At 39.6% G+C, this 22957-nt stretch overlaps 1 protein-coding gene and 1 long non-coding RNA gene across 4 annotated transcripts; both read left to right on the forward strand.

Moving 5' to 3' along the window:
* The first annotated feature begins 226 nt into the window (after window positions 1–226).
* LOC148127147 (uncharacterized) lies at window positions 227–2326 on the forward strand. The gene is made up of 2 exons (XR_015741975.1): window positions 227–477; window positions 2080–2326. It is a non-coding gene; the product is annotated as an uncharacterized LOC148127147 (long non-coding RNA).
* A 4780-nt stretch (window positions 2327–7106) lies between these two features.
* On the forward strand, window positions 7107–22793 carry DNASE1L1 (deoxyribonuclease 1 like 1). 3 transcript variants are annotated; one of them, XM_087925755.1, is made up of 9 exons: window positions 7107–7362; window positions 8810–8969; window positions 10701–10789; window positions 11569–11655; window positions 12974–13086; window positions 14280–14392; window positions 16325–16482; window positions 16706–16802; window positions 17874–22793. In XM_087925755.1, exons 1-9 carry the CDS (start codon window positions 7205–7207, stop codon window positions 18006–18008), a joined length of 1110 nt encoding a protein of 369 aa, XP_087781881.1. In that variant the 5' UTR covers window positions 7107–7204; the 3' UTR covers window positions 18009–22793. The 3 variants fall into 3 exon arrangements, 2 of the variants coding, with proteins under 2 accessions (XP_087781881.1, XP_026567079.1); XR_015741976.1 differs by having other exon boundaries at window positions 7110–7362; window positions 16325–16492; window positions 17874–19027; XM_026711294.2 differs by having other exon boundaries at window positions 7228–7358.
* Window positions 22794–22957: the final 164 nt, after the last annotated feature.

The following is a 22957-nucleotide window of genomic DNA, read 5'->3' on the forward strand; positions in this document are numbered from 1 at the left end:
AACCAATCACCTTGCGGCATGGTTAACCAATCGGTTTAGAGTATTTGGAGTATGTTAATATAGAACAACTTCTACTCCCAGAGTTCCTCAGTCAGCTTGCTCACTCTTAAAGTTGCTGAGGTTGGAGACCCCTGATCTAGGGTGAGGAGCCGAAAAGCACACTGTCGCGAGAAGTAAGCATGTCATGTATTCAATAAACTACATTTCCCAGTAGCCTTGTCAGCCCGCATCTCCATTCTCACGAGGTGAGATCTAGTCTTCATCTGGAAAACAGCTGTGGGTGTTTTTGTCAGCTATGGGGCTTTAATGGCAGAAGGTGAAAATCAGAATGCAATCTATTGCTGGGAAGGCGTATTTCTCCATGTTGCTGAAAATGAGGGGTGCTTCTTAAAGCCGCTTGAAGTGTATGCAGGACTCGGGGGGGGGTGGGGGGTGGGGAGATTCCGTGTTCCATCCCAATTTCCCCAATCTATGCAGGTAAGGAAGAAAGCTTTGTGGATAAATCTTATTCAGCGTCGAGACTCGCGTGTGGGTTGCGGTGAAAGCCCTCTGTCCATCATTCCCAGGCATTTTGGCCCTTCGTGCCATGTGTAACTAGTTTGAATGGGAGTCCATCCATTTATACAGACAGGACAGAAACCCGTCTTTCTCATATATATAACAAACATAAAAGCCCAGTTGTATTTAATGTTGGAGTTTAAACAAACATAAAAGCTCAATTGTATTTAATGTTGGGATTTCACCAGTGCAAGAGGACAAACACTACGCGATTGTCCTCTTGCACTGGTGAAACCCCAACGTTAAATACACCTGGGCTTTTATGTTTGTTTAAATTGAATCTTTCGTGAGGTTTTTATTTTTTATTTGCTATGATCATCTGATTGAGAATGAGGAATTGCTATCCTTTGACAACCTCTTTAAGGGTAATTAAAGTTGTTTTGAATCACTTGCATGAGGGATTACTCTCTGCCTTTTTGAGAAAATGTCCATGTTTTCCACTAACTATATTTGCCAAATATCCATAAACCTGCTGTTGGAAGAAATGTCCATCTGGGTTCAGTTCCAAGTGGGGGAAAAGACACTGGAAACATGGAGGCTGTTTGGAAGGATGCTTTAATGGAGCAGAACCATTAAGCACCACATGGTCCTGGTACAGTACATGGAGTGGAGACTGAGATATATTTATGCCCTCTCTTGGGCCTTGCAAGAAATGTATCCTGTTGGTTGTCAGACTCCCAGGGGGCTATGCGGGGGTCCAGCTAACCTTGCAGGCTGGCTGTGTCCCAGGCTTGGTTGAATCTTGCTGGGTGATGAGGTAATGAAGAGGGTTGTGTTCTGAAAGAGTGTTGGGCAATTCCTATTATGGCTAAATGGCTTTGTCCTGGTTTGGATCTTGACTGAGGGCTAATCCTATAACTCAGGAGCCAAAAGCCTTTTGTCTTGAAAACAGGATGGCCCAGTCTTTCTGGGGCTATTAACAAATGTGGGGGCTGCTTTCCAAAAGCATGTTTCTCCTTTTCTCATCCAGGGAGGTGTAATATTCTGCCTTTTTAATATTTCCTAGAATATTTCATTCTTCTAGTAGAGGGGTGGGTGCTAACTTTCTACACTGCCAACATAATTTGATTTCAGTTCACTTGAGCTGGGCAGGGAATCCATCCAAAAGTACTGTCTAGGGTCTATTCAAAAGCACTGAACATATCAACAACAATCAACAATCGTGACTTTTGGAAAAATAATATATATGGAATTTAAAAACACAGATTTTAGCATAAAATTCTATTTAATATAAATTAACCTCTAATTCAAGCAGAAGACCAGGATTAGGTACAGCCAATATTGCTAAAACATTTCATTTTTTTTCCTGGTCATTAGCAATTTTGTCAGCATGCTTTCAAATTTTAGTGTAATCATGTGGTCTAGAACTTTTTTTAGTCAAGATTTTATACAATTTTTTTATTACAGACTATACAGAATTAATAGGATATTTGCATGATGCATTAGCTTTTTAAAATATTTATGTATTAGTAGGAAGATTGTAGGAATATAGTGCTAGCTGAAATGTTTCTCCTATGACAGAAAATCCATGGAAAAAAACATGTGAAGATGCTGTATAAGAAGAAAAATGTTGCAAACAGCCTGGTGACATGCTACAAATGAATGGAAAGTTCCCAAATGCTATGAGGCTCACCAAGAGTCTTTTCCATAGCTGCAACTCTGCAACAGAGCAATCCCCCAAAGAAATCTGGATTAATTAACTCTTTGTTTTGTCATCAGTAAGGAAGCAGATTCCATAGTCATATTAAAGTTTCTGTCTCTGCTTTTATTTCTCGCAAGTTCTTGAGTAAGTTAACAAAATGATACAGAGTGAAAAAGAGATTGATCTCTGCTTCTCATGGTTACACAATTGCAGATATGTCGACACATCAAGTTCCCTGAAAGTTCCATGTCAGTGGACATTCACTAGATGGGAGAACCTGCTATCTCGAACGTTTTGAGCCAAGTTCATATGATGAGCTTGTTTCTCTGTTGCCTGAAATCCATGTTGTCACAGACACAATTTCCAGGAAACCTTTTTGGCAGTTCTCAATCCTATAGAATAACTTAGACTATGGAGAGGGCTCTGCAGAACTCTGAGAAGTAAATGAAATTCTCAAGGGGGGACATGCCGAGATATGCTTGTTTCTACAGTATGCAATCAAGTGATGCACCTGACTTCTTCTATGCCTTTTTATTGACACCATGTGTCACTTGTTTTTCCATGTGCTCAACTTTATCAGTGACCACTATTTCCAGTTTCCAGTTTCCAATTCTTAATAGATGGAGACAAAAACACAGCAAGCTTTAGAAAATGTTACTGATTAAAACATCCAGAGCTTGTCAGTTTCAGTCTTAGAAAGTCAATCCCAAAACTTACCTCTGCAGAAAATGGCACTGTTAAAATGATGATGATGACATCAGCATTGAAAATTTTTCATTATTCATTTATTGAAATTTCCAAGTGAAAGATTGGAGGTGATATTCTCCTGATGCTAGAGCAATTGACATCTTCCAGGAAAAAAGACTAATGGAGCCCTTCTCTGGTGCTATTCTAACCATGGTATTTACATTAAATGGAGGACTTCAGTCACACATGACAAAATACAGGCAGTCCTCGACTTAGGACCACAATTGAGCCCAACTTTTCTGTTGGTAAGTGACAAATTGGTAAATGAATTTTGCCCCATTTTTATGACCTTTCATACTAGAGTTGTTAAGTGAACCATTGCAATTGTTGAATTAGTATCCCGGTTGTTAAGTGTATCTGATTTCCCCATCGACTTTGCTTGTCAGAAGGTCACAAAAGGTGATCACATGACCCCAGGACCCCATGCAACCATCATAAATATGAACCAGTTGCCAACCATCTGAATTTTGGTCATTTGACAATGGTTATAACTGTGAAAAATGTTCATAAGTCATTCTTTTTGGTGCTGTTGTAACTTTGAACAGTCACTAAATGAGCTGTTGTAAGTCGAGGACTACCTGTACTCTTTTTTTTTTAACCTCTCAGGTGAGCTGAAAAGGGAATGTTAAAAATACATGTACATATACAGAATACTGTATATACAGAAGCCTGATGATGGCAGATGAGATTCTGCTGAAACGTCGCTTCAACTTTAAAAGCACATCTACTATGACGTGGGAAAATACCCGAGCAAAGCCGAATGCCATGCATATATTATATATATATATATATATATATATATATATATATATATATATATATATACACATATATACATATATATATATATATATATATATATATATATATATATATATATTTAAGAAACTATCTCATTCCATATATATATATATATATATATATATATATATATATATATATATATATATATGATAGTTTCTTAAATATAGGATAGGATTCTGTGGTGACAATATGCCAATGCTCACAGTGTGGGGTAAAATATTACTATTTTCTATGGTTTGATGGCTAGGAGATAGCAATTGCTAGATCTACCTTGAGAAACACTGGATACAGTTCTGGAACAGTCTATCACTATTATAGTGTTCTCAGGTGTAAAGTACTACTGGTATATAAAAACTAAATGCATCAACTAAATAATAGAGCATGTATTACTTAAAAATGCAATCTTATTGTACCTAATGTATTTTTTTATTTCTGTAAATGTATTTATACTTGACACCAAGCATTATGCAATCAAATAAAATAACATTGCAACCTCTGCTTCCCCAGACAAACAACAGCTTGGGGGAAGGGGGGGCAAATCGCTTTTCAACTCTAGCATCAGTTGTGAGTTTGTTTTTCGAGCAGCTGTGTTTAATTCAAATATGAAAAATTATTATGAGGCGGGTTTTATTTGGTAAGAAGTTTAAGGGTATGGCAAATACAGAGAAGGCCCTGCTCTGTACTTCAGGCTGACATTGTTATTGGATGTCCTACATTCACATCTTTGTTAGATACAATTACATATACCATATTTAATACCTATATTAATTTAATAACACATAGCAAAGTGTGAGCTCTCCTACCTGTTTAATGGACCCATTAAACTGGAAGAGCCTGAAGCAATGCTGCCAAAATGTGACAATGAACTCAGATACAGACTTCCTGGGAGATTTATGATTTACGACATACATACACGGTATGACAAGAATACATAATGACAGGACAGACAAAGGATATAAGTATAATGGTTTAAATTGAGATGAAATAAATAAAATAGAATTAAGAGAGTTAAAAGAGAGGAGAAGCTATATAGAAAATGTAGAATGGTAATAAGATGTGGAATGGTATATAAAAGTGAGCATGAACTTGAATTTATGTCTGTATGAAGAGATGTAACCCGGGATCAAGCTGCTTTCAAAAAAGATGTTTTATGCTTTTATGTTTTGTGTTTTGTTTGTTTATGTTTGTTTTTTAAAAATCAATAAAATTTTTGGAAAAAAAAGAATACATAATGACGGCAGAATTAAGACTAATTGCAATTCAAACTGTTTTTCCTGGTTTCTTAGACCTAGAGATGCTTGAATTCCCAGAATTTTTAGACAACAAGGCCAACAGGACAGAATCCTAACCTAGTACTTTTGAGGGTAATCAGGTTGGGGAAGGCTGGTCAACTGGCAACGTATTGGTGTGGGTTTAAGGTCAAAAGATAAGACATGTTTTTAAGTTACTTTTGTAAATGATACCATCTGCATATGCCCATCTTCATGGGTCTTTTTTCTGCCCAAGGAGATCCAATCTGGCATGTTTTCAGCATGGTCTGGTCTTGGTTGTTGGGTTCATGTGGAAACTGTCCAATAAAATGAATCAGATCTTTCTGCTGAAATCTATTCTGAGTGATCACACACAAGCAGGAGAATTAACATATCAAAAATCAGCAAGCATCCGTATTCCAAAATGCTGTGTCAATGAACCTCAAGCAGGAAATCAGCAATTACACCCTAGACATGCCTTCCTTCCAATAAGATTTGATCATCTTTTGGTTCAATAATAATTTTTTCATGCAAGATGAAAAGGTGTTCCTGTGCTAGAAGGTTGCAGCTGGGTACATGCCCTTGTGTTTCATAAATACGGTGCAAAACAGTACAGACACTAAACACAGAAGCTACATTTGCCTCTCTAAATGGCAACCAATGCTGTTAAGCACTGCCTGCGGGCCTTCAACTTTGCAAATGAATGTCCCACGACCACATAGCAGTGATTAAAGATACAATTGTAATTTAGTTTCCTCCAGTCCAGATAACTTTCAGAAGGCTTCATAAGCCAGGCACAAATTGGGTAAGCCTCATCTGCCAACACATGTGTGGAAATAAGCACCCCACCAAGTATAATAGTTGGATTAGATGACACAAAAACACCTGAATCCATTGCCTCACAGAGGGAGGATGTACTAAAGGTGACGTCCTAATGCTTCTTACCATTCCAGCTCACTTTGATGTTTGTGAAGCAACCAGAAGGATCCACAATCCCTTGAAGGAAGAGCAATAACATTTCCTTGTGGTTTGCATACTAGTACTCCTGTCTAGTGGGACACAAACTGGTATGCAACAATCATCCATTGCTCCCAACGGTGTAGAAAGCCCATCTGTTCAAAGCCATCCATGATCTAGGAAAGAGAAACCAGCTGAAATAGGGGGAAAAATCAACAAAGATGCACTCAGTGATGATCTGAGAAATTTGTAAGATGAAACTTTAGGGACCTTAGGACACTGAAGACAATATCAAAAATGGGAAGGGATGATAGAATTGCCACACTGGCACCTTTATGCAAGAATATGTTAGGTTCAATTTTATTTCAAGAATACTTGCACAAGAAGGATATTTATCCCCCGTCCAACCAATCAACCAACTATGTCAACCTTGATCATTCATTGAATACATTGGAAACATAGCTTCTGATATTCACCCAAGCAAAATGATATCATTTAGAAGAACATGCTCTATTGCAAAGCATACCTCAAACAATTGTGCCCACTACTGATCTCTCAAACACCAAAATGTTCGGCAACCTCCCTGTAGGAAGCCATGGTTGCCAGCCACCACACAACAATCAACTTGATCAGCCATGTCAAAGAGTGGCTTTCTTGGCATCCTGAAGTTCACTAGACACAGGTTCACTAGACACTTTTCATCTCCCCATTCCCCCAAGAGGAGGTCCTTCCACCAGTTGATGTGGGTAGAGCAGACCTCCTGGTGTCTGGAGGCTGGCACTGAGCCCAGGAGAGCACCCATTGCCATTCTCCTCAAGTGGATGGTTTGTTGAGACCCATAACTGAGAAGCAGCGGGATCTCTCTACAACCTGTTCAGCAAGGTGCAGAGATTCCTGATCTTTGCTAGGACTCCTCTTTTGGCTCCTGGCATAACTTTACAGTAAAGGTGGAAGTACTTCACAGGCTGACTAGGAGCACAGGGGGAAACAGCACAAAGGTCCTGTTCTCTTTGAGCTGATAAGTTGTAAGGAGGCAGCTCAGAGAAGCTAGAAAAGGGGGCAGTTGGAGAGACAAACTGTGGCAAGAAAAAGGGCATCTCTGATTGGGCAGATTCTGCTGACGCACCCTTGGTAAACAAGACCCTCTCTCCCTTTTGCTACCAACTTGCATCTTCGCAAGCCGCGGAAAACTGAGGGAACTTCCGAGAGAAAGCGACCTAAGAAAGGGAATTGGGCGCGCGCACGGATGAGAAGGCCTCCAAAAGGAGGCGAAGCCGCTGGGATCAGTCTGCGAGCGCCCTCCCTCCCTCTGGGTTGGCGCCCAGTTTCGAGGATTGGTCGAGCCCCCGCCCCGTCTGCTGCAGCCCTTGGATGGGACGGCGGTCGCCGAACTCAATGTGGCAAGTAAGGCGCTTGGCGATCGGGTGGGGGGTGGGGAGCGAGGGCCGGTCGCCCAAAGTTGCGGTGAAGGAAGGGAGGGAGGGAGGGAGGACTCGCAGCTGGAGCAATGCCCGGCGCCCTTCCTATTTGTGGTGTCTGTGTCATGGCAGAGGAGGTTCAGCCCGAGCGATCAAGCCTGCTTTTTTTAAGTGTTGAAATGCGGGGTGTCCCGAGATGATCCCCTCTGGAATCTCGCAAGATCCGTCCCAGTCCTCTCCCAAGCCGGTTAAAGGGGGTCTCCAACCTTGGCAACTTGTGGACTTCAACTCCCAAAATTCCTGAGCCTAACATGACTGGAGGAGGAATTCTGGGAATTGAAGTCCACAAGTCTTAAAGTTACCAAGTTACCCCTGGGTTAAATAACACTCACGATGCCACTTCCCCTTTTTCTGTACAGCAAGAGCCGCTGCTGCCAAACCAAATACCGGCTCCATTTCCAAGTTCGGAATATGGTTCTCTTCGTAGTAAACCTTATTAGAATCGGCACGCAAACATGATTTGCTTCGATTGCTCTTGCCGGTCCATTTTATCAAGTCATTCACATGCGGGTCCGCTCCGCGCCCGGTGGACTTTGGGCAGCTTTGGATATAGCGCGTCATTGGTGCTTTGCCTTCCGTAGTACGTTTTCGGTACTGATTCTGATTTTTCTAAAATGCCGTGAAACGGAACGGGAAGGAAGCGCTTTGGGTTATTTATTGATTCCTTTTGTGGAAAATTAATCAAATTTGTATAGCTACCCATCTTACCCAAGGCTACTCTTAATTCTCCACCCTGCCATTAGCTGGTTGCAAGAGTGCAAACAAGTTCGTCTGAGAAGAAGCCTCGGAGCTTAGCGATAAAACAAGTTATAAAGCCGAGGTTCAATTGCAACTAACTTGAAGGAAATTCTGTCAAGGTGAAGGCTATAATATAGAAGGGATACAACATTTGCCATGCCCCCCACCATAACAATCCTCACATTTTTACTTTTGTGTATGTATGCCTTTGAGTCAGGCTTAACTCCCCGGGCCGGTAAATGGACAAGTCTATGCAGTTTTTGCTGGCAGCGCTTTTAGAAGTTGGTTTACCCTTAAGCTTCTTCCTAGAGCTGAGAGAGAGGAAGTGGCCCCAAATTACTCCACTGCCATTTGGACCTAATTCACAATCTCTTGGAGTCTTCAGTGCCTTTAATCACTTACACCAGCCTGGCTGTCACTTAGACCCAGGCCAAGCCCCAAAGACTATATTGGTCCAGGAAGCATCGACATAACTTCCCTTGTCTGGATTGGTCTCTGCTTCGTTGCCCTCCTTCCCATTTTTAGCCTGGGTTTGTTGGGAAAGGTAATTCACCCCCCACTTCCCTTTATCTCTTCCAGTTTCTCAAGCAGGCTGCTTTCCTTCCTTTTTCTCTCCTTCATTCTTTCACATACAGAGCTGGATTCCTACAGGTGGAAATGCCACACTCTCTGCTTACCACGCTGCTCCTGCTGCTGTGCTCGGGAGCAGCTGCCTTCCGGATATGTGCCTTCAACGCTCAACGCTTTGCTCAAGGAAAGGTGAACAAACCTAAAGTCGTGGCCGTCCTTGTCAAGGTAGGTGGCAAAGTAGCACATGAGTGTCCCACCCCGTTTCCTTCCCCTTTCTCTTTGCAGTCCTTGATAAGAAAAAAAAAATACAGAAAACTAATTTCTTTTGCTTTTTTAAAAATTAAATTTCAAATTTCTAGCCCTTATGAAGGTATGGGTAAAATCTTAAATATCCATTCAGAGCTTGAGATCAGTACAATGGGACTGACTTCTCATGTCTATCAGAAGCAAGTCAACCCTCCAAATATAAAACCAGTGAAAACTGGTTTAATTATCATAAAATGGCAATGGCTGCAAAATTAGGAGTCTTGGAGTTATTTTCTTTTATCTTCACATAAGAATTAATTATGATATGCAACAAGGTTTATATATTTGAATGTTTACAAACATATGCAGTATACATTTTTATAATGAAAATGGTGTAAAAGAGGTAGGCTTAGAAAAATTATCATAGACTAGCTATAGGAAGGTAATCTGCTTGTATTTGGGTGGCAAACAATAGCAGACATGGGCTCACATTAAAAATTAATGTTTGGAATTTAAAAAAAAAACACCAAGTAACTTTCAATGTAGTAGTGGCAAAGTTGAGAACATTTCGAGAATCATCATCATCAGGCCTGTATAGGAAAATACCACCAAGGCGAATGCCATACATAGATTTTTAAGAAAATATATATATATGATTATGGAGGAGAATTACAATCTAAAGCAGCAGAGGCTTGACACAGATTTTCAGTCTTACTAAGTTCCCAATATCATTATGTTATATGGACAGGGAATTTGTTGTGAACTGGAAACATAGTGTTGACCATGGAAAGTCCTGCCTGTAAAATGAAAATGAAAAGAAGCACTTCAGAAATGATTCAGCCGCAGATGTTGCCTAAAAGAAAAGAAAATAGGAGATGACCTCTGCCTTAAAATAATATCATGTGAACACATCATGGTAGATGTGTCCACATGATATATTAAACTTTTAAGTTTGGCTAGCCAAATATAATTAATCTCATATGATACAAAACCCAAACACATAAGTCACATTGTGGTTGAATGTGATGGCCTGGTTTACCCAACATGCCAAGCCAACTAGGCTCCCATGGAATGCCCAGCCACAACCCTTCTACCATGCTCTGGCCTAGTCTAATATCTGGAAACTAAGCTTGGAAAAAGTTATTTTAATCCTATGCATCCTGTAGAAATCCCAGTGAGGCCATGACATCAGCCCTCAAATGATGTGTCCTATGTATCAAATGTGTCAATTGCCTCATGCTATGAATTATCCCCAGTGTATAATTTGCATCACATGTGCAATGATGCCATCTATATCCCCAGAGCTCTGGATACTCATGTACCAATGCTAGAAGTCCATTTTAAAAGAAGAAGAGTTGGGTACATAATGCAAAACTCTTGATTCCCTGGTTATTCATCAGTACCCCTATACAATTCCTTCTCAAAATTATATTTTGCGAAGTTGGGCTTATTTCTAACCGAATTAAACTAAGAGAAAAGCCATGGGAGCAGCTGGCAGCAATGTTCCTCTCCATCTTCCTCGCCTGATTACATTAACTCATTTCGCTGCTTTCTCTGATTCCAACTTTCAGGACAAGCTGCAATCAGATCAGCTGAGCCCTATTGAGCTGACTCAGCCACAGCAAGCTTATCCCCAAAGAAAATTCAAAGGGATGTAAAGGGGTTGTTGATTCTATTCCTCTGCTCTGTTCCCTTCTTTTACGTCTACAGATCTTGGCTCGCTGCGATATCTCAGTCTTACAAGAAGTGATGGATGCCAAAGGAAAGGCAGTGCCTGCTTTGATGAATGCTTTGCGCCAGTGAGTGTGAGGGCTGCAGAAGAAACATGATCCAAAAGATCAGAGGGACATAAATAGATGATCAGCCAGGGACGACGGAGAATTTGGAGTGATCAGAGGCAGGAAAGGAAAGTGGAAAGGACCCATTTAGGTAGGAAAGGTAGTCCAGGTATTTGAAGAAGTAGCAATTGCCTTTCTCCTTATGGTATAACGTAGTCTGGGTTGCCAGGAGGGAAGGGAGAAAGAATGGAAAATATGGTCAGGAGAAATAAAGTGAACAGAATAACAGAGTTGGAAGGGATTCCCTGCTCAAGGAGGAAACCCAATACCATTTCAGACAAATGGTTGCTCGATTCATTCTTAAAAACCTCCAGAGTTGGAGAACCCACAACTTCTGGAGACAAGATGTTCCACTAATTAATTGTTCTAACTATCAGGAATTTCCTCTTTAGTTCTGGGTTTCTTCTCTCCTTGATTAGTTTCTATCCACGGCTTCTTGTCCTGCACCTCAGGTGCTTTGGAGAATAATTTGACCCTGTCTTCTTTGTGGCAGCCCCTTAGATATTGGAACATTTTGCTATCAACCCCTTGTCCTTCTGTTTTACTAACCATTTAAAGTTAAAACAGCTCCTCCCTAGCAATTGCAACAGTATCATTACAGACATATTCAAATAGTTGTTTTAGTTTGGCTAGATCGGGAGATTATCTAAGGGTAAAAATTTCCCCACCTTTCCATAGTCATGTACTCTCTGTTCTGCAAATATAGCATGCTTAAATCCTATGGGGTTTTCTTTTCCCAGGTTTGATGACCTACACAGCTATAGTCACCTCACCAGCCCTTTGCTGGGGCGTGGAAATTATCAAGAACGATATGTATACATATACAGGTATATTCACTTAGTCCAACTACTTGTAGCAATATCTATGATTGGGGCTACATGTGTTATGGAACAAAAGGATAATAATGATGTCGCCATGTTTTTTAACATCTATGTCAGATCCATTCTAATCCTGAATTCCTAAAGCCTGATTATTTCTTGTGGCCTTTGAGAAGACCTCGGCCAACACACATGGATATATGCTCACATACAAGCATTCCAAATCCATTTATTTTATTTGTTTTCATACCTCATGTATACTCCACCTCAACATACAAACTCTCAATCTATTCTCTATCCATTTCTCATCCATCTATCAAACTATTATATCTGTCTGTCTGTCTGTCTGTCTGTCTGTCTATCGTATCTATCTATGTATCTATCTATTTATCTATCTATCTCTGTCTATCTTATCTATCTACCCACTTATCTACTATATATCATCTACCAACCTACCTACCTATCTATCCATACATACATACATCCACCCACCCACATTTCATTGCATCCTCTGTCACCTGTAGACATGGATTTGTATGCAGATCCATCCACCAACATGATTCACTTCCAAACATTAATAAATGCCTTCAGAGTCATACATCTGCTATTTCCCAATTATCATCCTTTAGACACATTAAGAGCCTTTAAAGTTGGAGGAACCGAAGATTAAGAAGCTGTAAGATTCCACAAACTGCACATCCAATAAGGTCTCACAATTTAAGTTGCAGGAGGTGAAAGTAATTTGGATTTATGGGCCTAGCATAAGCACACAAGAGAGATCTTGCGGCACAGTCAGGGTTGCTTATAAACCCCATGTGACCAATCCTTGTCTTCAGATAATCTGCTTTTATTGGTAGAAGGATAAAGGACAAAACAATGTGCTGGGAGTTGTCAGCAAGTTATGCCTTATAATTTATAACCCCACCAATTCTCCCTTCATAATGCATAATCCATTAAGCAAAGCACACACTATACCCATAAAAGATGGCTTCTTATAAGACCTAAAATGTGGGTGAAAAAAAGAAAAGTGACAAAATCAGCAGAGCTTACAGAATCAATGCAATCTTATTCCCTTCTTTACTTGTAAACATACAGAGGTCCATCCAAGGTAGGTGGAGAAATGGAAAGCGAGAAAAATTAGTGGGAACACAAAAGGTACGGCAAAGAGAAACTCAATCCTTCTCCCATTGCACGCCCAAGGAAAATTCCTTTGGAGCTAGGAAGAGAAATTCAGCTTGGAGAGAAATATATTGTTGCGTCTTTAATGCTAGTTTTCATCTCCTTCCTGGGACCAAGCCTGTTTTCCTGTGTTTTCCACTTCCTGTAGGAACCAGAAGACTTGGATACTGGATTACTATACATACGAAGACGTGCATCCAGACCGACCTGATGTCTTTGCTCGTGAACCCTTTATCGCCCGTTTCAGCATGGCAAACAAAGGTGAAATTCTAGATTATAAATGAGCAAGAAAATCCAGATCTCTGGAGGGGAATGATTCAGAGCAAAGTTTCTGGCATGTTTTTCTTAAGCCCCATTTCAAAGACTGCTGCTGTTCTAGAGGATTGTAACCACCAGGATGCTCTGGCTCAGAAATCTCTATTGTCCAACCTAGTTGGATCCAGGGACAAATGTAAAAAAATTAGTAAATAGCAGAATGGTAGAGAAATGACTGTTCTAAAAGCGATATACAGGTTGAGTAAGTCAGGACCTCAAATGCCTAATGAGATACCCAGGAATACCAAAACATCAATTTAATAGAATACGAATATCAGGTGACCAACAATATATTTAGCCTAGAAGCATACTGAGTACAGGATAACAATTGGATCTAAGACTGCATTGTTAACTTGCATACACACCTTCACAAAGCACAACATCATTATCATATTTATTTCGGAGAAGGAAAACTGATCACCCTTGGAAAATACTGATATTTCTCTCACCAAAACACACCACAGGATAACAGTAATAGAAGCAGAACAAGAACCTCTGCTGACACCTAATGCCATCAGTCAGTGGGACAATTGTTCTTTTTTTTTTCATATACAAATTGCAATGTCTTTTTCCTTTTTTAATATAATATAATTTGAGTAGGAAGCCTAGCATTCTAGAAGGTGAGTTGGCTCTTCCAGCTGCCTCATCTTCTTTGTTTCCTTCCCCAAGAATTTTCCTGGCCCATGTAGAGCAGTGGGTGGGGACCCTTTGCTTTCCAGCACCTCTGGCCAGAGTTTTTTTTTTTTTTTAAGAAGAGTTTCAATGTTTTCTAGGACAGGGGTCTCCAACCTTGGCCACTTTAAGACTTGTGGACTTCAACTCCCAATTCTGGGAGAACTCTGGGAGTTGAAGTCCACAAGTCTTAAAGTAGCCAAGGTTGGAGACCCTTGTCCTAGGATGCCTGCATTCAGAGGTTTCTTTCAGGTCTGATCCGAATAACCAGGGAAGAGCAAACAGAGGTTCCAATGTTTAGCTTGTTCTTGCTGTTGTGGCTGAATGTGCGTCTTTTTTTTTTTAATTTATCCTGTACTGACTGCCCAAGTACCCCAGTGGTTCATAACAATAATGTGCTGAGTTTGGTTTCCAAAATGAGTGGCTGATCCTTAAAGTTGTCTTCTTCTATTTGCACTTCTTCCAAGAGCTCCCAGAGCTGGTGCTGATCCCACAGCACACGATGCCTTCCAAGGCAGAAGCTGAAATCGATGCTCTCTATGATGTTTTCCTGAATGTTCAGGAACGCTGGGCCACAGAGGTATGTCAGTGATCAATGTAAGAGGAAGAGAACTTATAGAAGGGCCCTAAGCATTTCCACAGCCTTCCCCCTTCCCCCCCAGTCCTTTTCCACTGCCAATTGTCATCCCTTCTACATTTGCAATATTCATATGACTTTGTATCTGTGGAAACTCTATTCCCACAAAAGAAGACTTGTGATATCCATTCATACCATCAGCATCTACAGCTTTCACCACAAGGAAAGCCACAGCATTCCATCACAGCACAATCTCCGTTCCTTTTCAGGCATGCACACAACATCACAATGCACATAGGAAAGGGCAAGGCTTTTACTGCAATGGTATGATGTGCTGGTGTCTGGCTGCCCCTCTTCTCCCATCCTGTTCTCCCTGCCTAGTAAATGGTGCTGATTCAAACATAAGAGAGTGCACTTCCTGGAAATGATGGTCTTGAAAATAACCAGGTTCCAAACTGCTTTTGTTCAATCTCAGAAAAAAAAAATCCTTAAAATCAGTAAAGGTAGATTGAAAGTAGAATTAAATTTGTGATATGTGTAAAGCTAGTTATTATCCCACCAGCAACATTTCATCTGAATTTAAGTTTGCTGGGCCAATGCCAAGGAATGCCACATTAATATTGCTACCCCTTCATACCAGCTTATGTGACTAGCTAGAGTTTGCCATTCATGTAAAGTTTGAAAAAAGCGGCTAGAAATAATTTTACCAATTCTGTGTTTGCTTCAACGTTTTTCCCACTTACTTATGGTAGTCATACACTGCCATTCGATAAAATTCAGTACAAATAAGCAAAACACAGAAGGAAAATAAATTGCCCATCTAATGAATAACAGGTTAAAACAGCATTTAGTTATTCATGCATACATCTCATCTTTGAGACAAACTCATAACACGGCTTGTTATCCTTCTGCAATGTGTCACTGATGGTCCTTGGAAAGGAAGGTAATAGAGGTGAAGCATGTGGAACACTCAAGAGTAAAATAAAGTTTTAGCTGAACAATATGTTTATTGGCATCTATTTATTGATTTATATCTCTCTTTTATTTGTACAAATCAAGGTGGCATACATTATACTCCCTTCTATTTTCCCCATTACAACAACCCTGTAGGTGGGCTGGACTGAGAGAGAGAGAGAGAGACTGGCCCAAAATCACCCAGTTGGCTTCCATGCCATTTCTCCGATTCTAGTTCAGCCTTTTAATTGTCACTTCAACCTGATTCACAATATAAAAATGTTTTGTTATTGTCTTTTGGAAGATGTTTTTTCCACTTCCCAGTTTAGCCTACAACCTTGTGCTTTCCTGGTGGTCTTTCATCCATGTTCTAACTGGGCCCCACCCTGATTATTTTTTCCAAGGTCAGCCATGTGCTGCCACTAGCTGATATCAAATGCTATATATCATTCTTGTAAAACATCATCACATTGTAGGTGAAGATCTGCCAGTAATAGCTGCAGCTGAGATAATGCTAAATTGCTAATTCTACGAGTCACTTATTGGTTTTTGAAAAATCAGATTGTCAACTCATAAATATTTCTATGGTCTTTTTAGAGTTGGCAACAGAAAGGGAGGGGGGAGCAGTGCAGTAGCTTGCAAACCAAAACTGCATTCCATAAATGTTTTCAAATATAATAACAAAGTGACTGAAGTTTCTGCCGTGTAAAATTCTAACTGGAGAGCATGATTGATGACTCTTGACTATGGATGTTTCCCATTGGAGAATACGAATTACAATATATCCAGGGATGTGGGAAAATCAGGGTCAAGGGTAAAAATGAATTATGTGCCTTATGGTACACCCAGGCAGTGCCGGACAGTTTAACTCCCAATAAATCCTTTTTAAGTTTTGGAAGTTTGGCTCGAGACTCATGATTTAAATGGGGGGTAACTGCCGGAATCCTGACACAGATGTTATTTCTCTTCCTTCCCACACAGGACATGATTTTCTTGGGTGATTTCAATGCGGACTGTGGATATGTGGCCAAGAAACGTTGGAAAGATATCCGCCTGCGCCAGAAACCTGGCTTTCATTGGCTCATTGGAGACCAAGCAGACACCACTGTTCGAGAGAAGACCCACTGTGCCTATGACAGGTGGGATCAGGTCTGCTTGGGCGCAGGACTTTTGCTCTGAAGGGCAGGGGACTGCTTATCAGTAGGGCTCCCTTATCATAAAAAAGTGAACTTATACCATCCTGACTTTTTAGAGTTATTAGCTCATTGGATCACCAGCAGGATCCAGCACCCTAGCTTGGGTCAGATGAGTTTGTTGCAAGATCCATCCTGCAAATAATCCATTTCTTCTTCTTCCCAACAGGATTGTGATTCATGGTGAACGCTGCCTGGATGCTGTTGTGCCTGGATCAGCTCGGCCATTTGATTTCCCCAAGGAATTTGGACTTTCTGAGGAAGAGGTACCAGTCACTTTTGGAAGGGAGACTGAAATGATGTAACTACGATCAGGAGAAAAAGCTATTTATTTCTTTGTCCAGTCAGTTTTGTCTCTAAAAAGAGCCAAAGAAGTACAGAAAATATAAGAAGGATAATCCATGTTAGTAAGATTACATAAGTGCAATAAATGAAGAAGGATAATATTGTGCAGTGCACCCCCCAAACACAGAAATTTTAATTATATTCAAAACTCAGTGAATTTTTTCTAAAAAGGAAGAAAATATTTGTATATCAAATATATGTTTGAGGATGTGAGATACATCATCAGCATTATCATTTATTAAAATGTATTCTGCTGGACTTATAATGATTCTGGGTTGCCAATCCTCAACACAAGAGGCAGGAAAGTCATACGTAAGATGTAATTTTTTTTTTCAAGTGCCATGGTCTGAAACTACTTAGGACTTTCTTTGTAAGAAACGGTGCTTTGAAACAAGCTCAGAACAATGTATGATGCTTTAAGAGATCAGTTTAGTGGAGAAAAGGGCAAAAACACATTAAGCCACAGTGTGGCCAATTAGTTTTTGGCTTAGTTTGTTGTGCAAACCTTTTATCCACAAAATAAAGGTAAAGATCACCATGTGACCATTTTACATTGTGGGAACCAACTTCAGGTTCCATGCAAAATTTTTGTAGTTTGGGCACTAGTTCTCTGGACTAGGATAGCAGAAAGATATTTAAAGAGTGATGTTAAAGTCACAGGGGACTGGAAAATCAATCCCTGAACAACATGTCTACAAATGTCAAGATATGTTACATGACTCCCTTAATTAAATTGTATAATGTCTGAGAGATTATCTGCTTCTTCTCTTATTTTTTTTCTTCTTCATTAAGTTCCAGTTGAAAGACCTTTCTCAACGATTAGATTGATTGGGATGATGGAAGCTATAATAACCCCACATCTCTGAAAAGTACTAGTGTGAGAAAGTTTGGGCTAAGGTGATGAATTGGTGACGAAGGCGTTTCTTCCCTTGGGTTCAGAGCAGAAAATAGGAACATTTCCTGATCCTTTTCTCTTTCTCTTCAATTTCCAGGCTTTAGAGATCAGTGATCATTATCCTGTGGAGGTGGAATTTGTCTCATCCTGTAAGAAGCTCCAGCCAGCTAGTTTAGCTGGTCTTGTGTTGCTGACCATAGTTGTGATATCAGATTCAAGATGTGGCATATGAAGGAAGAAGATGGCTGTTGTGCTAGATACAGGTGGAGGCTTACCAAAAGGGTACTTTTTACTCTCACAAGAGCGCTTGAATCAATTATGTTGACTCTAGATTCAGCTTTCATCTCTGGTGACTCCCTGATGTTCAGACAGTAAGTTCTGGGAAAGCCTGGGAAATGGGTCCAGTCAACAGGAGTGCTGATTTACCACCAGTTTATGAAGTACTTAGGAGGCGAGAGCTTGACATCACAAGGAAACAACAGCCAATGAATTAATAGCCAGCCATCAACATCCCAGTCAACAACTGAAAAGCTACTTACAACCAGGCAACATATAAATGCCACAGAGAGAACAGCTGAAAGTACACACTCTACTAGAGAGACATTTCCTGAGGATGGGCTCCGGCACAAGTCCAAAAACTTGGAAGACTAAACCTCTGCTCCTGATGACCAACCAGTGTGGATCCTGCAAAATTAGGCTCTCCCCAAAGGACCTTCTCAAGATTGGCGAAAAGACCCTTCAAGCAGTAAAAATGTATACAAGGTTTGCTCGTCCAGTTGAGGCTTGCTTGGGCGAAGACTCTTTGAGTTTGGGTATCTACTCACATTCTTGAATATCCTTACATGCTGACTTCTTGGTTCTGCTTCCTGATTGTACTTTGGCTCAACTACCTCAGGGATCCTGAATACTAGATAGCTTTGGTCTCACTCCTGCCTTCTGTCAGAAACTCAACCTGGGTTCCAGGTAACAAAGAGGTCTTCTCATGATTTAAGTTCAAAAAGATGACAGCAGGGCCTTCCTCAAAGATATGTATGTACTGTAGTTTGTATGTTATCATTTACTGTTCGTTTGTTCTATATTTGCTCTATGTTCTGTTATACAGAAAATGGAACTAACTATCCATTAATATATGGGTTTTTTAAAAAATTCACTAAAGTTCATGGGATGAAAATGTTTCATGCCAGTTCTGAGGCTGCTATGAAAATATATTTTAATGGGACTATGATGAAATATAAGACGCAGTGAAAATCATCTCCTCTATTGTGCTTCTGCCTCCACCCATATTTTTGGATATTCTGATGGAAGATCTAATCTGGAGAAACACTCAGGCTGGCAAATGATTTTGCTGTGATATTTTGCAAGTGGTAAACATGGTGGTGACATTTACATCTTACAGCTTTACAACATATCTTGCATTCTACCAATATAGTAAGATTTCTCTCCCTCAAATGGACTATCTCAAACATAGGACGTCTTATCTGGTATCTTAATCAGATTAACCAAAATGACACAAATGTGTCATATTTGAAATTGCCCATAACTCTTCATCATGTGATGTGAAAATTAGGATAAAAAGAAGTTGAGAGCAGTAGCTCAAAAATTAAGCTAAATAAATAAAAATTAAGCTAATTAAATATGATCTTTGCAGTTTAACTCAATCAGGAAGATTGCACCAAGCTTTCTGGAACAATGAATAACCTTGATCAAAAGGATATGGAGACAAAAGAAGAAAAGCAAGAATTAGTCATTATTTAGTCAAGCAAGTAATGGAAAGCCTGATCGTTTCTTTTTTTCCTTTTATTAAGGAGCCTCATTTGGTCTGAAGAATTCAGTTAAAAAAGAAAAAAATGACAATAATTAGTATTTAGATCACATTTTAGAAAATGTAAAGCATCTGCATGTAATACATTTGTATTCCTTGAAACGATTGTTCATGAAGGCTTAATTCAGCTATTTTGCAGATGGGGAATTGAAGCTGAGAGGAGCTCAGTTCTGAATATCTCTTCAGTGGAGAGCTAGATCTTTATGCTTCTAGTGCCATCGTGTCAAAAGTGATCATTTTACAAATTGCAGATGTGCAGATCAGTCATAAGGAGTGAACATGGGCCATACATCACAGCTGAATTTCTAGTCAGTGTATTTGGTTTCCATATTGCTCCAAAAAGAATGAACATGTGTTTTCAGTTGCAGTGGATAACTTCAGTAGATATCAAGTTGGATTCCTACCTCTTCTGAAATTTGCAAATTAAAAAAACTGTCAGCTGCTGGGGGAAATTAATATCTCTCCTGATCTAATCTTTTACTTAAACAAGTGATCTATGCAAATGTAAAAAGTTGACTGACTTGCAATCTAATAACTGTTTTACTAGGGAATGCCAGTGGGGTTCTTATGGCCGTGGGCTTTCCAGTATAAAATGTGTTAATTGGGTAAACAACTAAGGTTCAATATAAAAGAATATTGGTATTTTCTTTCTTATTTTTGTAAAGAAAAAAAATCAGCTCCTTGGATTTTATTCTGAATTCTTACAGTTTCAGAAAAATTGTACATAGTTTTTTTATTTGTAAAACTGGATATTCCTGTGTTGAAAGTTCTTTTCATAGATACTTGCTGATTTAAAACAAAATCACATTTTACTTCTGCTACAGAAGGCTTCTTTGGGAGAAAATTCAAATTTAACACGTATTTAGGTTTCTATCGTTTCTGCTCAATACATTTTCTTCCATCTTCAATGGACAGGGTGAATCAATAAGCCTTTTAAATAAGTGCATTCTGGAGACTGTTTATGTATACAGGTAGTCCTTGACTTCCAACCATTTGTTTAGTGACGGTTCAAAGTAACAGTGGCACTGAAAAAAGTGATTTATGATTGGTTTTCACACGACTGTTGTAGCACTCCCCATGGTCATGTGATATATTTATGACAGTTGCACTATCCTGGGGTCCAGAGGTGGTATTCAGCAGGTTCTGACCAGTTCGGGAGAACCGGTAGCGGAAATTTTGAGTAGTTCAGAGTACCAGCGAGTACCACCTCTGACTGGAGATTTTACAGTATCCTGCCCCTGTCATGCCCACCAAGCCACACCCACAGAACCGGTAGTAAAATAAAATTGAATCCTACCATTGGTCTGAGGTCATGTGATCAATCCCCTTTTGTAACTTCCCAGCTGACTTCTGACAAGCAAAGTCAATGAGGGAAGTCAGATTTGTTTAACAACTGCATGATTCCCATAACAATTGTGGCATAAAAGGGAGTGCAACTCACTTTATAACTGTCTTGCTTGGCAATGGAAATTTTGGCTTAATTGTGGTATTAAGTCAAGAATTACCAGTAGTTTCCCTTCTTTAGCAGTCAAACAGAGAATCTGGATACTAAAAAACAAGGGTGGACAGTGAATAACAAAGAATGTAAGCATCAGCACAGAACCATGGGAATAAGATACTTGATACTTTACTTCTTGGCTCAGGGAACATTTCATAATTATGTATATGTTTGGGGTGTGTGTGTGGGTGTGTGGGTGTGAGATTCCAGCCTATCCCACCAAGCAGTGGGAATTCATTTTGTACAGTATAAATATATATTTTACTGTACAATGTAAGCTATATCAATACCTGAAAATCGGCAGCAAAAATAGCACTGACATTTACATGTTGAAGTTCAGTTCCCTGGTTTGCTTAAAAAAATAATAATCTAGGCCTCAATAAACAGGGATAAACCTGTGAGTAGAATTTTCCATATGAATCAGTAAGTTTCCTAAGTCCTTCATTTATTGTTTTAATATGCATCTTCATGACAGATTTGTCACGATGAAGGAAAACTTTAGAAGATTTTAGATCATTATATGGGGAAAAAATCCTTAATGTATTTCTGCTGATTCATGTATTTCAGCACTTTCTGCGCTTTTATCACTCCCTAAAGTTGAACACATGATTAAGGTAGCTTTTATTGTAATTTTAAATTTTAACCAAAAAGGGGTTGCCAGTTAATGGACATTGAGGTGGATGGAAAATTTTGTGGATTTTATATCAAGCTCTGGTTTTATGATTCATTCCACTTGTTTATTTTGTAAAACTGGTTCAAAAATTTTAAGAAGTCTGGCAAATACATGTAATATTAACTAAGGGATGAACAATGGTTTTTAACAGGAACTTTTAAATTCTTTCTAAATGATGCACCATTGTTTGAACTGGTTTCAACAGATTCCCTGGTATGTGTTGAAAATAACTCTGGCTTTGCACTATTTTCAATCACTGTCACACCTTATTTATAGCTTAGCTCTATTCCCATGACTAAATCTTGTTTTTTGACTTTGTTCTTTCCCATTAGTTGTAGTATCTTTAAACAATACCATTAATGGAAAATATAATGGAAGGTTATGTTTTGAGCACAGTTATTCAAGAAGAATCTTGCTTGAGTATATAAACTGGCAGCAAACAGCAGTCCTTACTAGCACTGATGATATTACCTAGTTTGGGTAATGAAACGTCTGGAAGAAAACAAGCAAGAACCCCTCATTTCAACCCTTAGCTACAAATATTTTACTGTCACATCTTGCTTGATGTGATAAAATTTATTGTAAGCATGCATGTGCATACAAAAGAGCTATTTTGGTCTAGTGGTTAAGGCAGGCTAGAAACTGGGGGTCAGTGAATTCTAGTTTTGCTTAGGCCAAGCCAGCTGGATGACTTTGAGCCAGTCACTCTCTCTCAACCCTGGGAAGGAGATATGGGTGAACCAGCTCTGAAAAACCTTGTGAAAAACCTGCAGAGACTAATCCAAGGAGTCTACACTGACTTGAAGGCGCGCACACACACACACACACACACACACACACACACACACACACACACTCACACACACAGAGGTACATACAGCCATATACATAAACCTGTTTGTAATACCAAATGGTGTATGCTCACACTGTAATGCCCAACTGCAATTGTACCATTAAACTGGATTGACAATCTTTTATGAAACATCAAACTGGATCAATAAAAGTATTGATTTGAAAAGGTAAATTGGCTAGTGTGGTTCATTCGGCCTTCCTCAGCTGGAACACTAATGGAATTGCAATTCCAGCACATCTAGATGACAACAGGGGTAGCGGTGGAAATGTCTAAACAAGAGTTTTCAAACATGTTTTGGATCCTACCAGAATGCTCCCGAGGTCTGTCCATAGGGG

This window comes from Pseudonaja textilis, chromosome 2, assembly GCF_049901715.1.
Source record: "Pseudonaja textilis isolate UNSWEBS1 chromosome 2, rPseTex1.2, whole genome shotgun sequence".
In the NCBI taxonomy this organism is placed as follows: domain Eukaryota; kingdom Metazoa; phylum Chordata; class Lepidosauria; order Squamata; family Elapidae; genus Pseudonaja; species Pseudonaja textilis.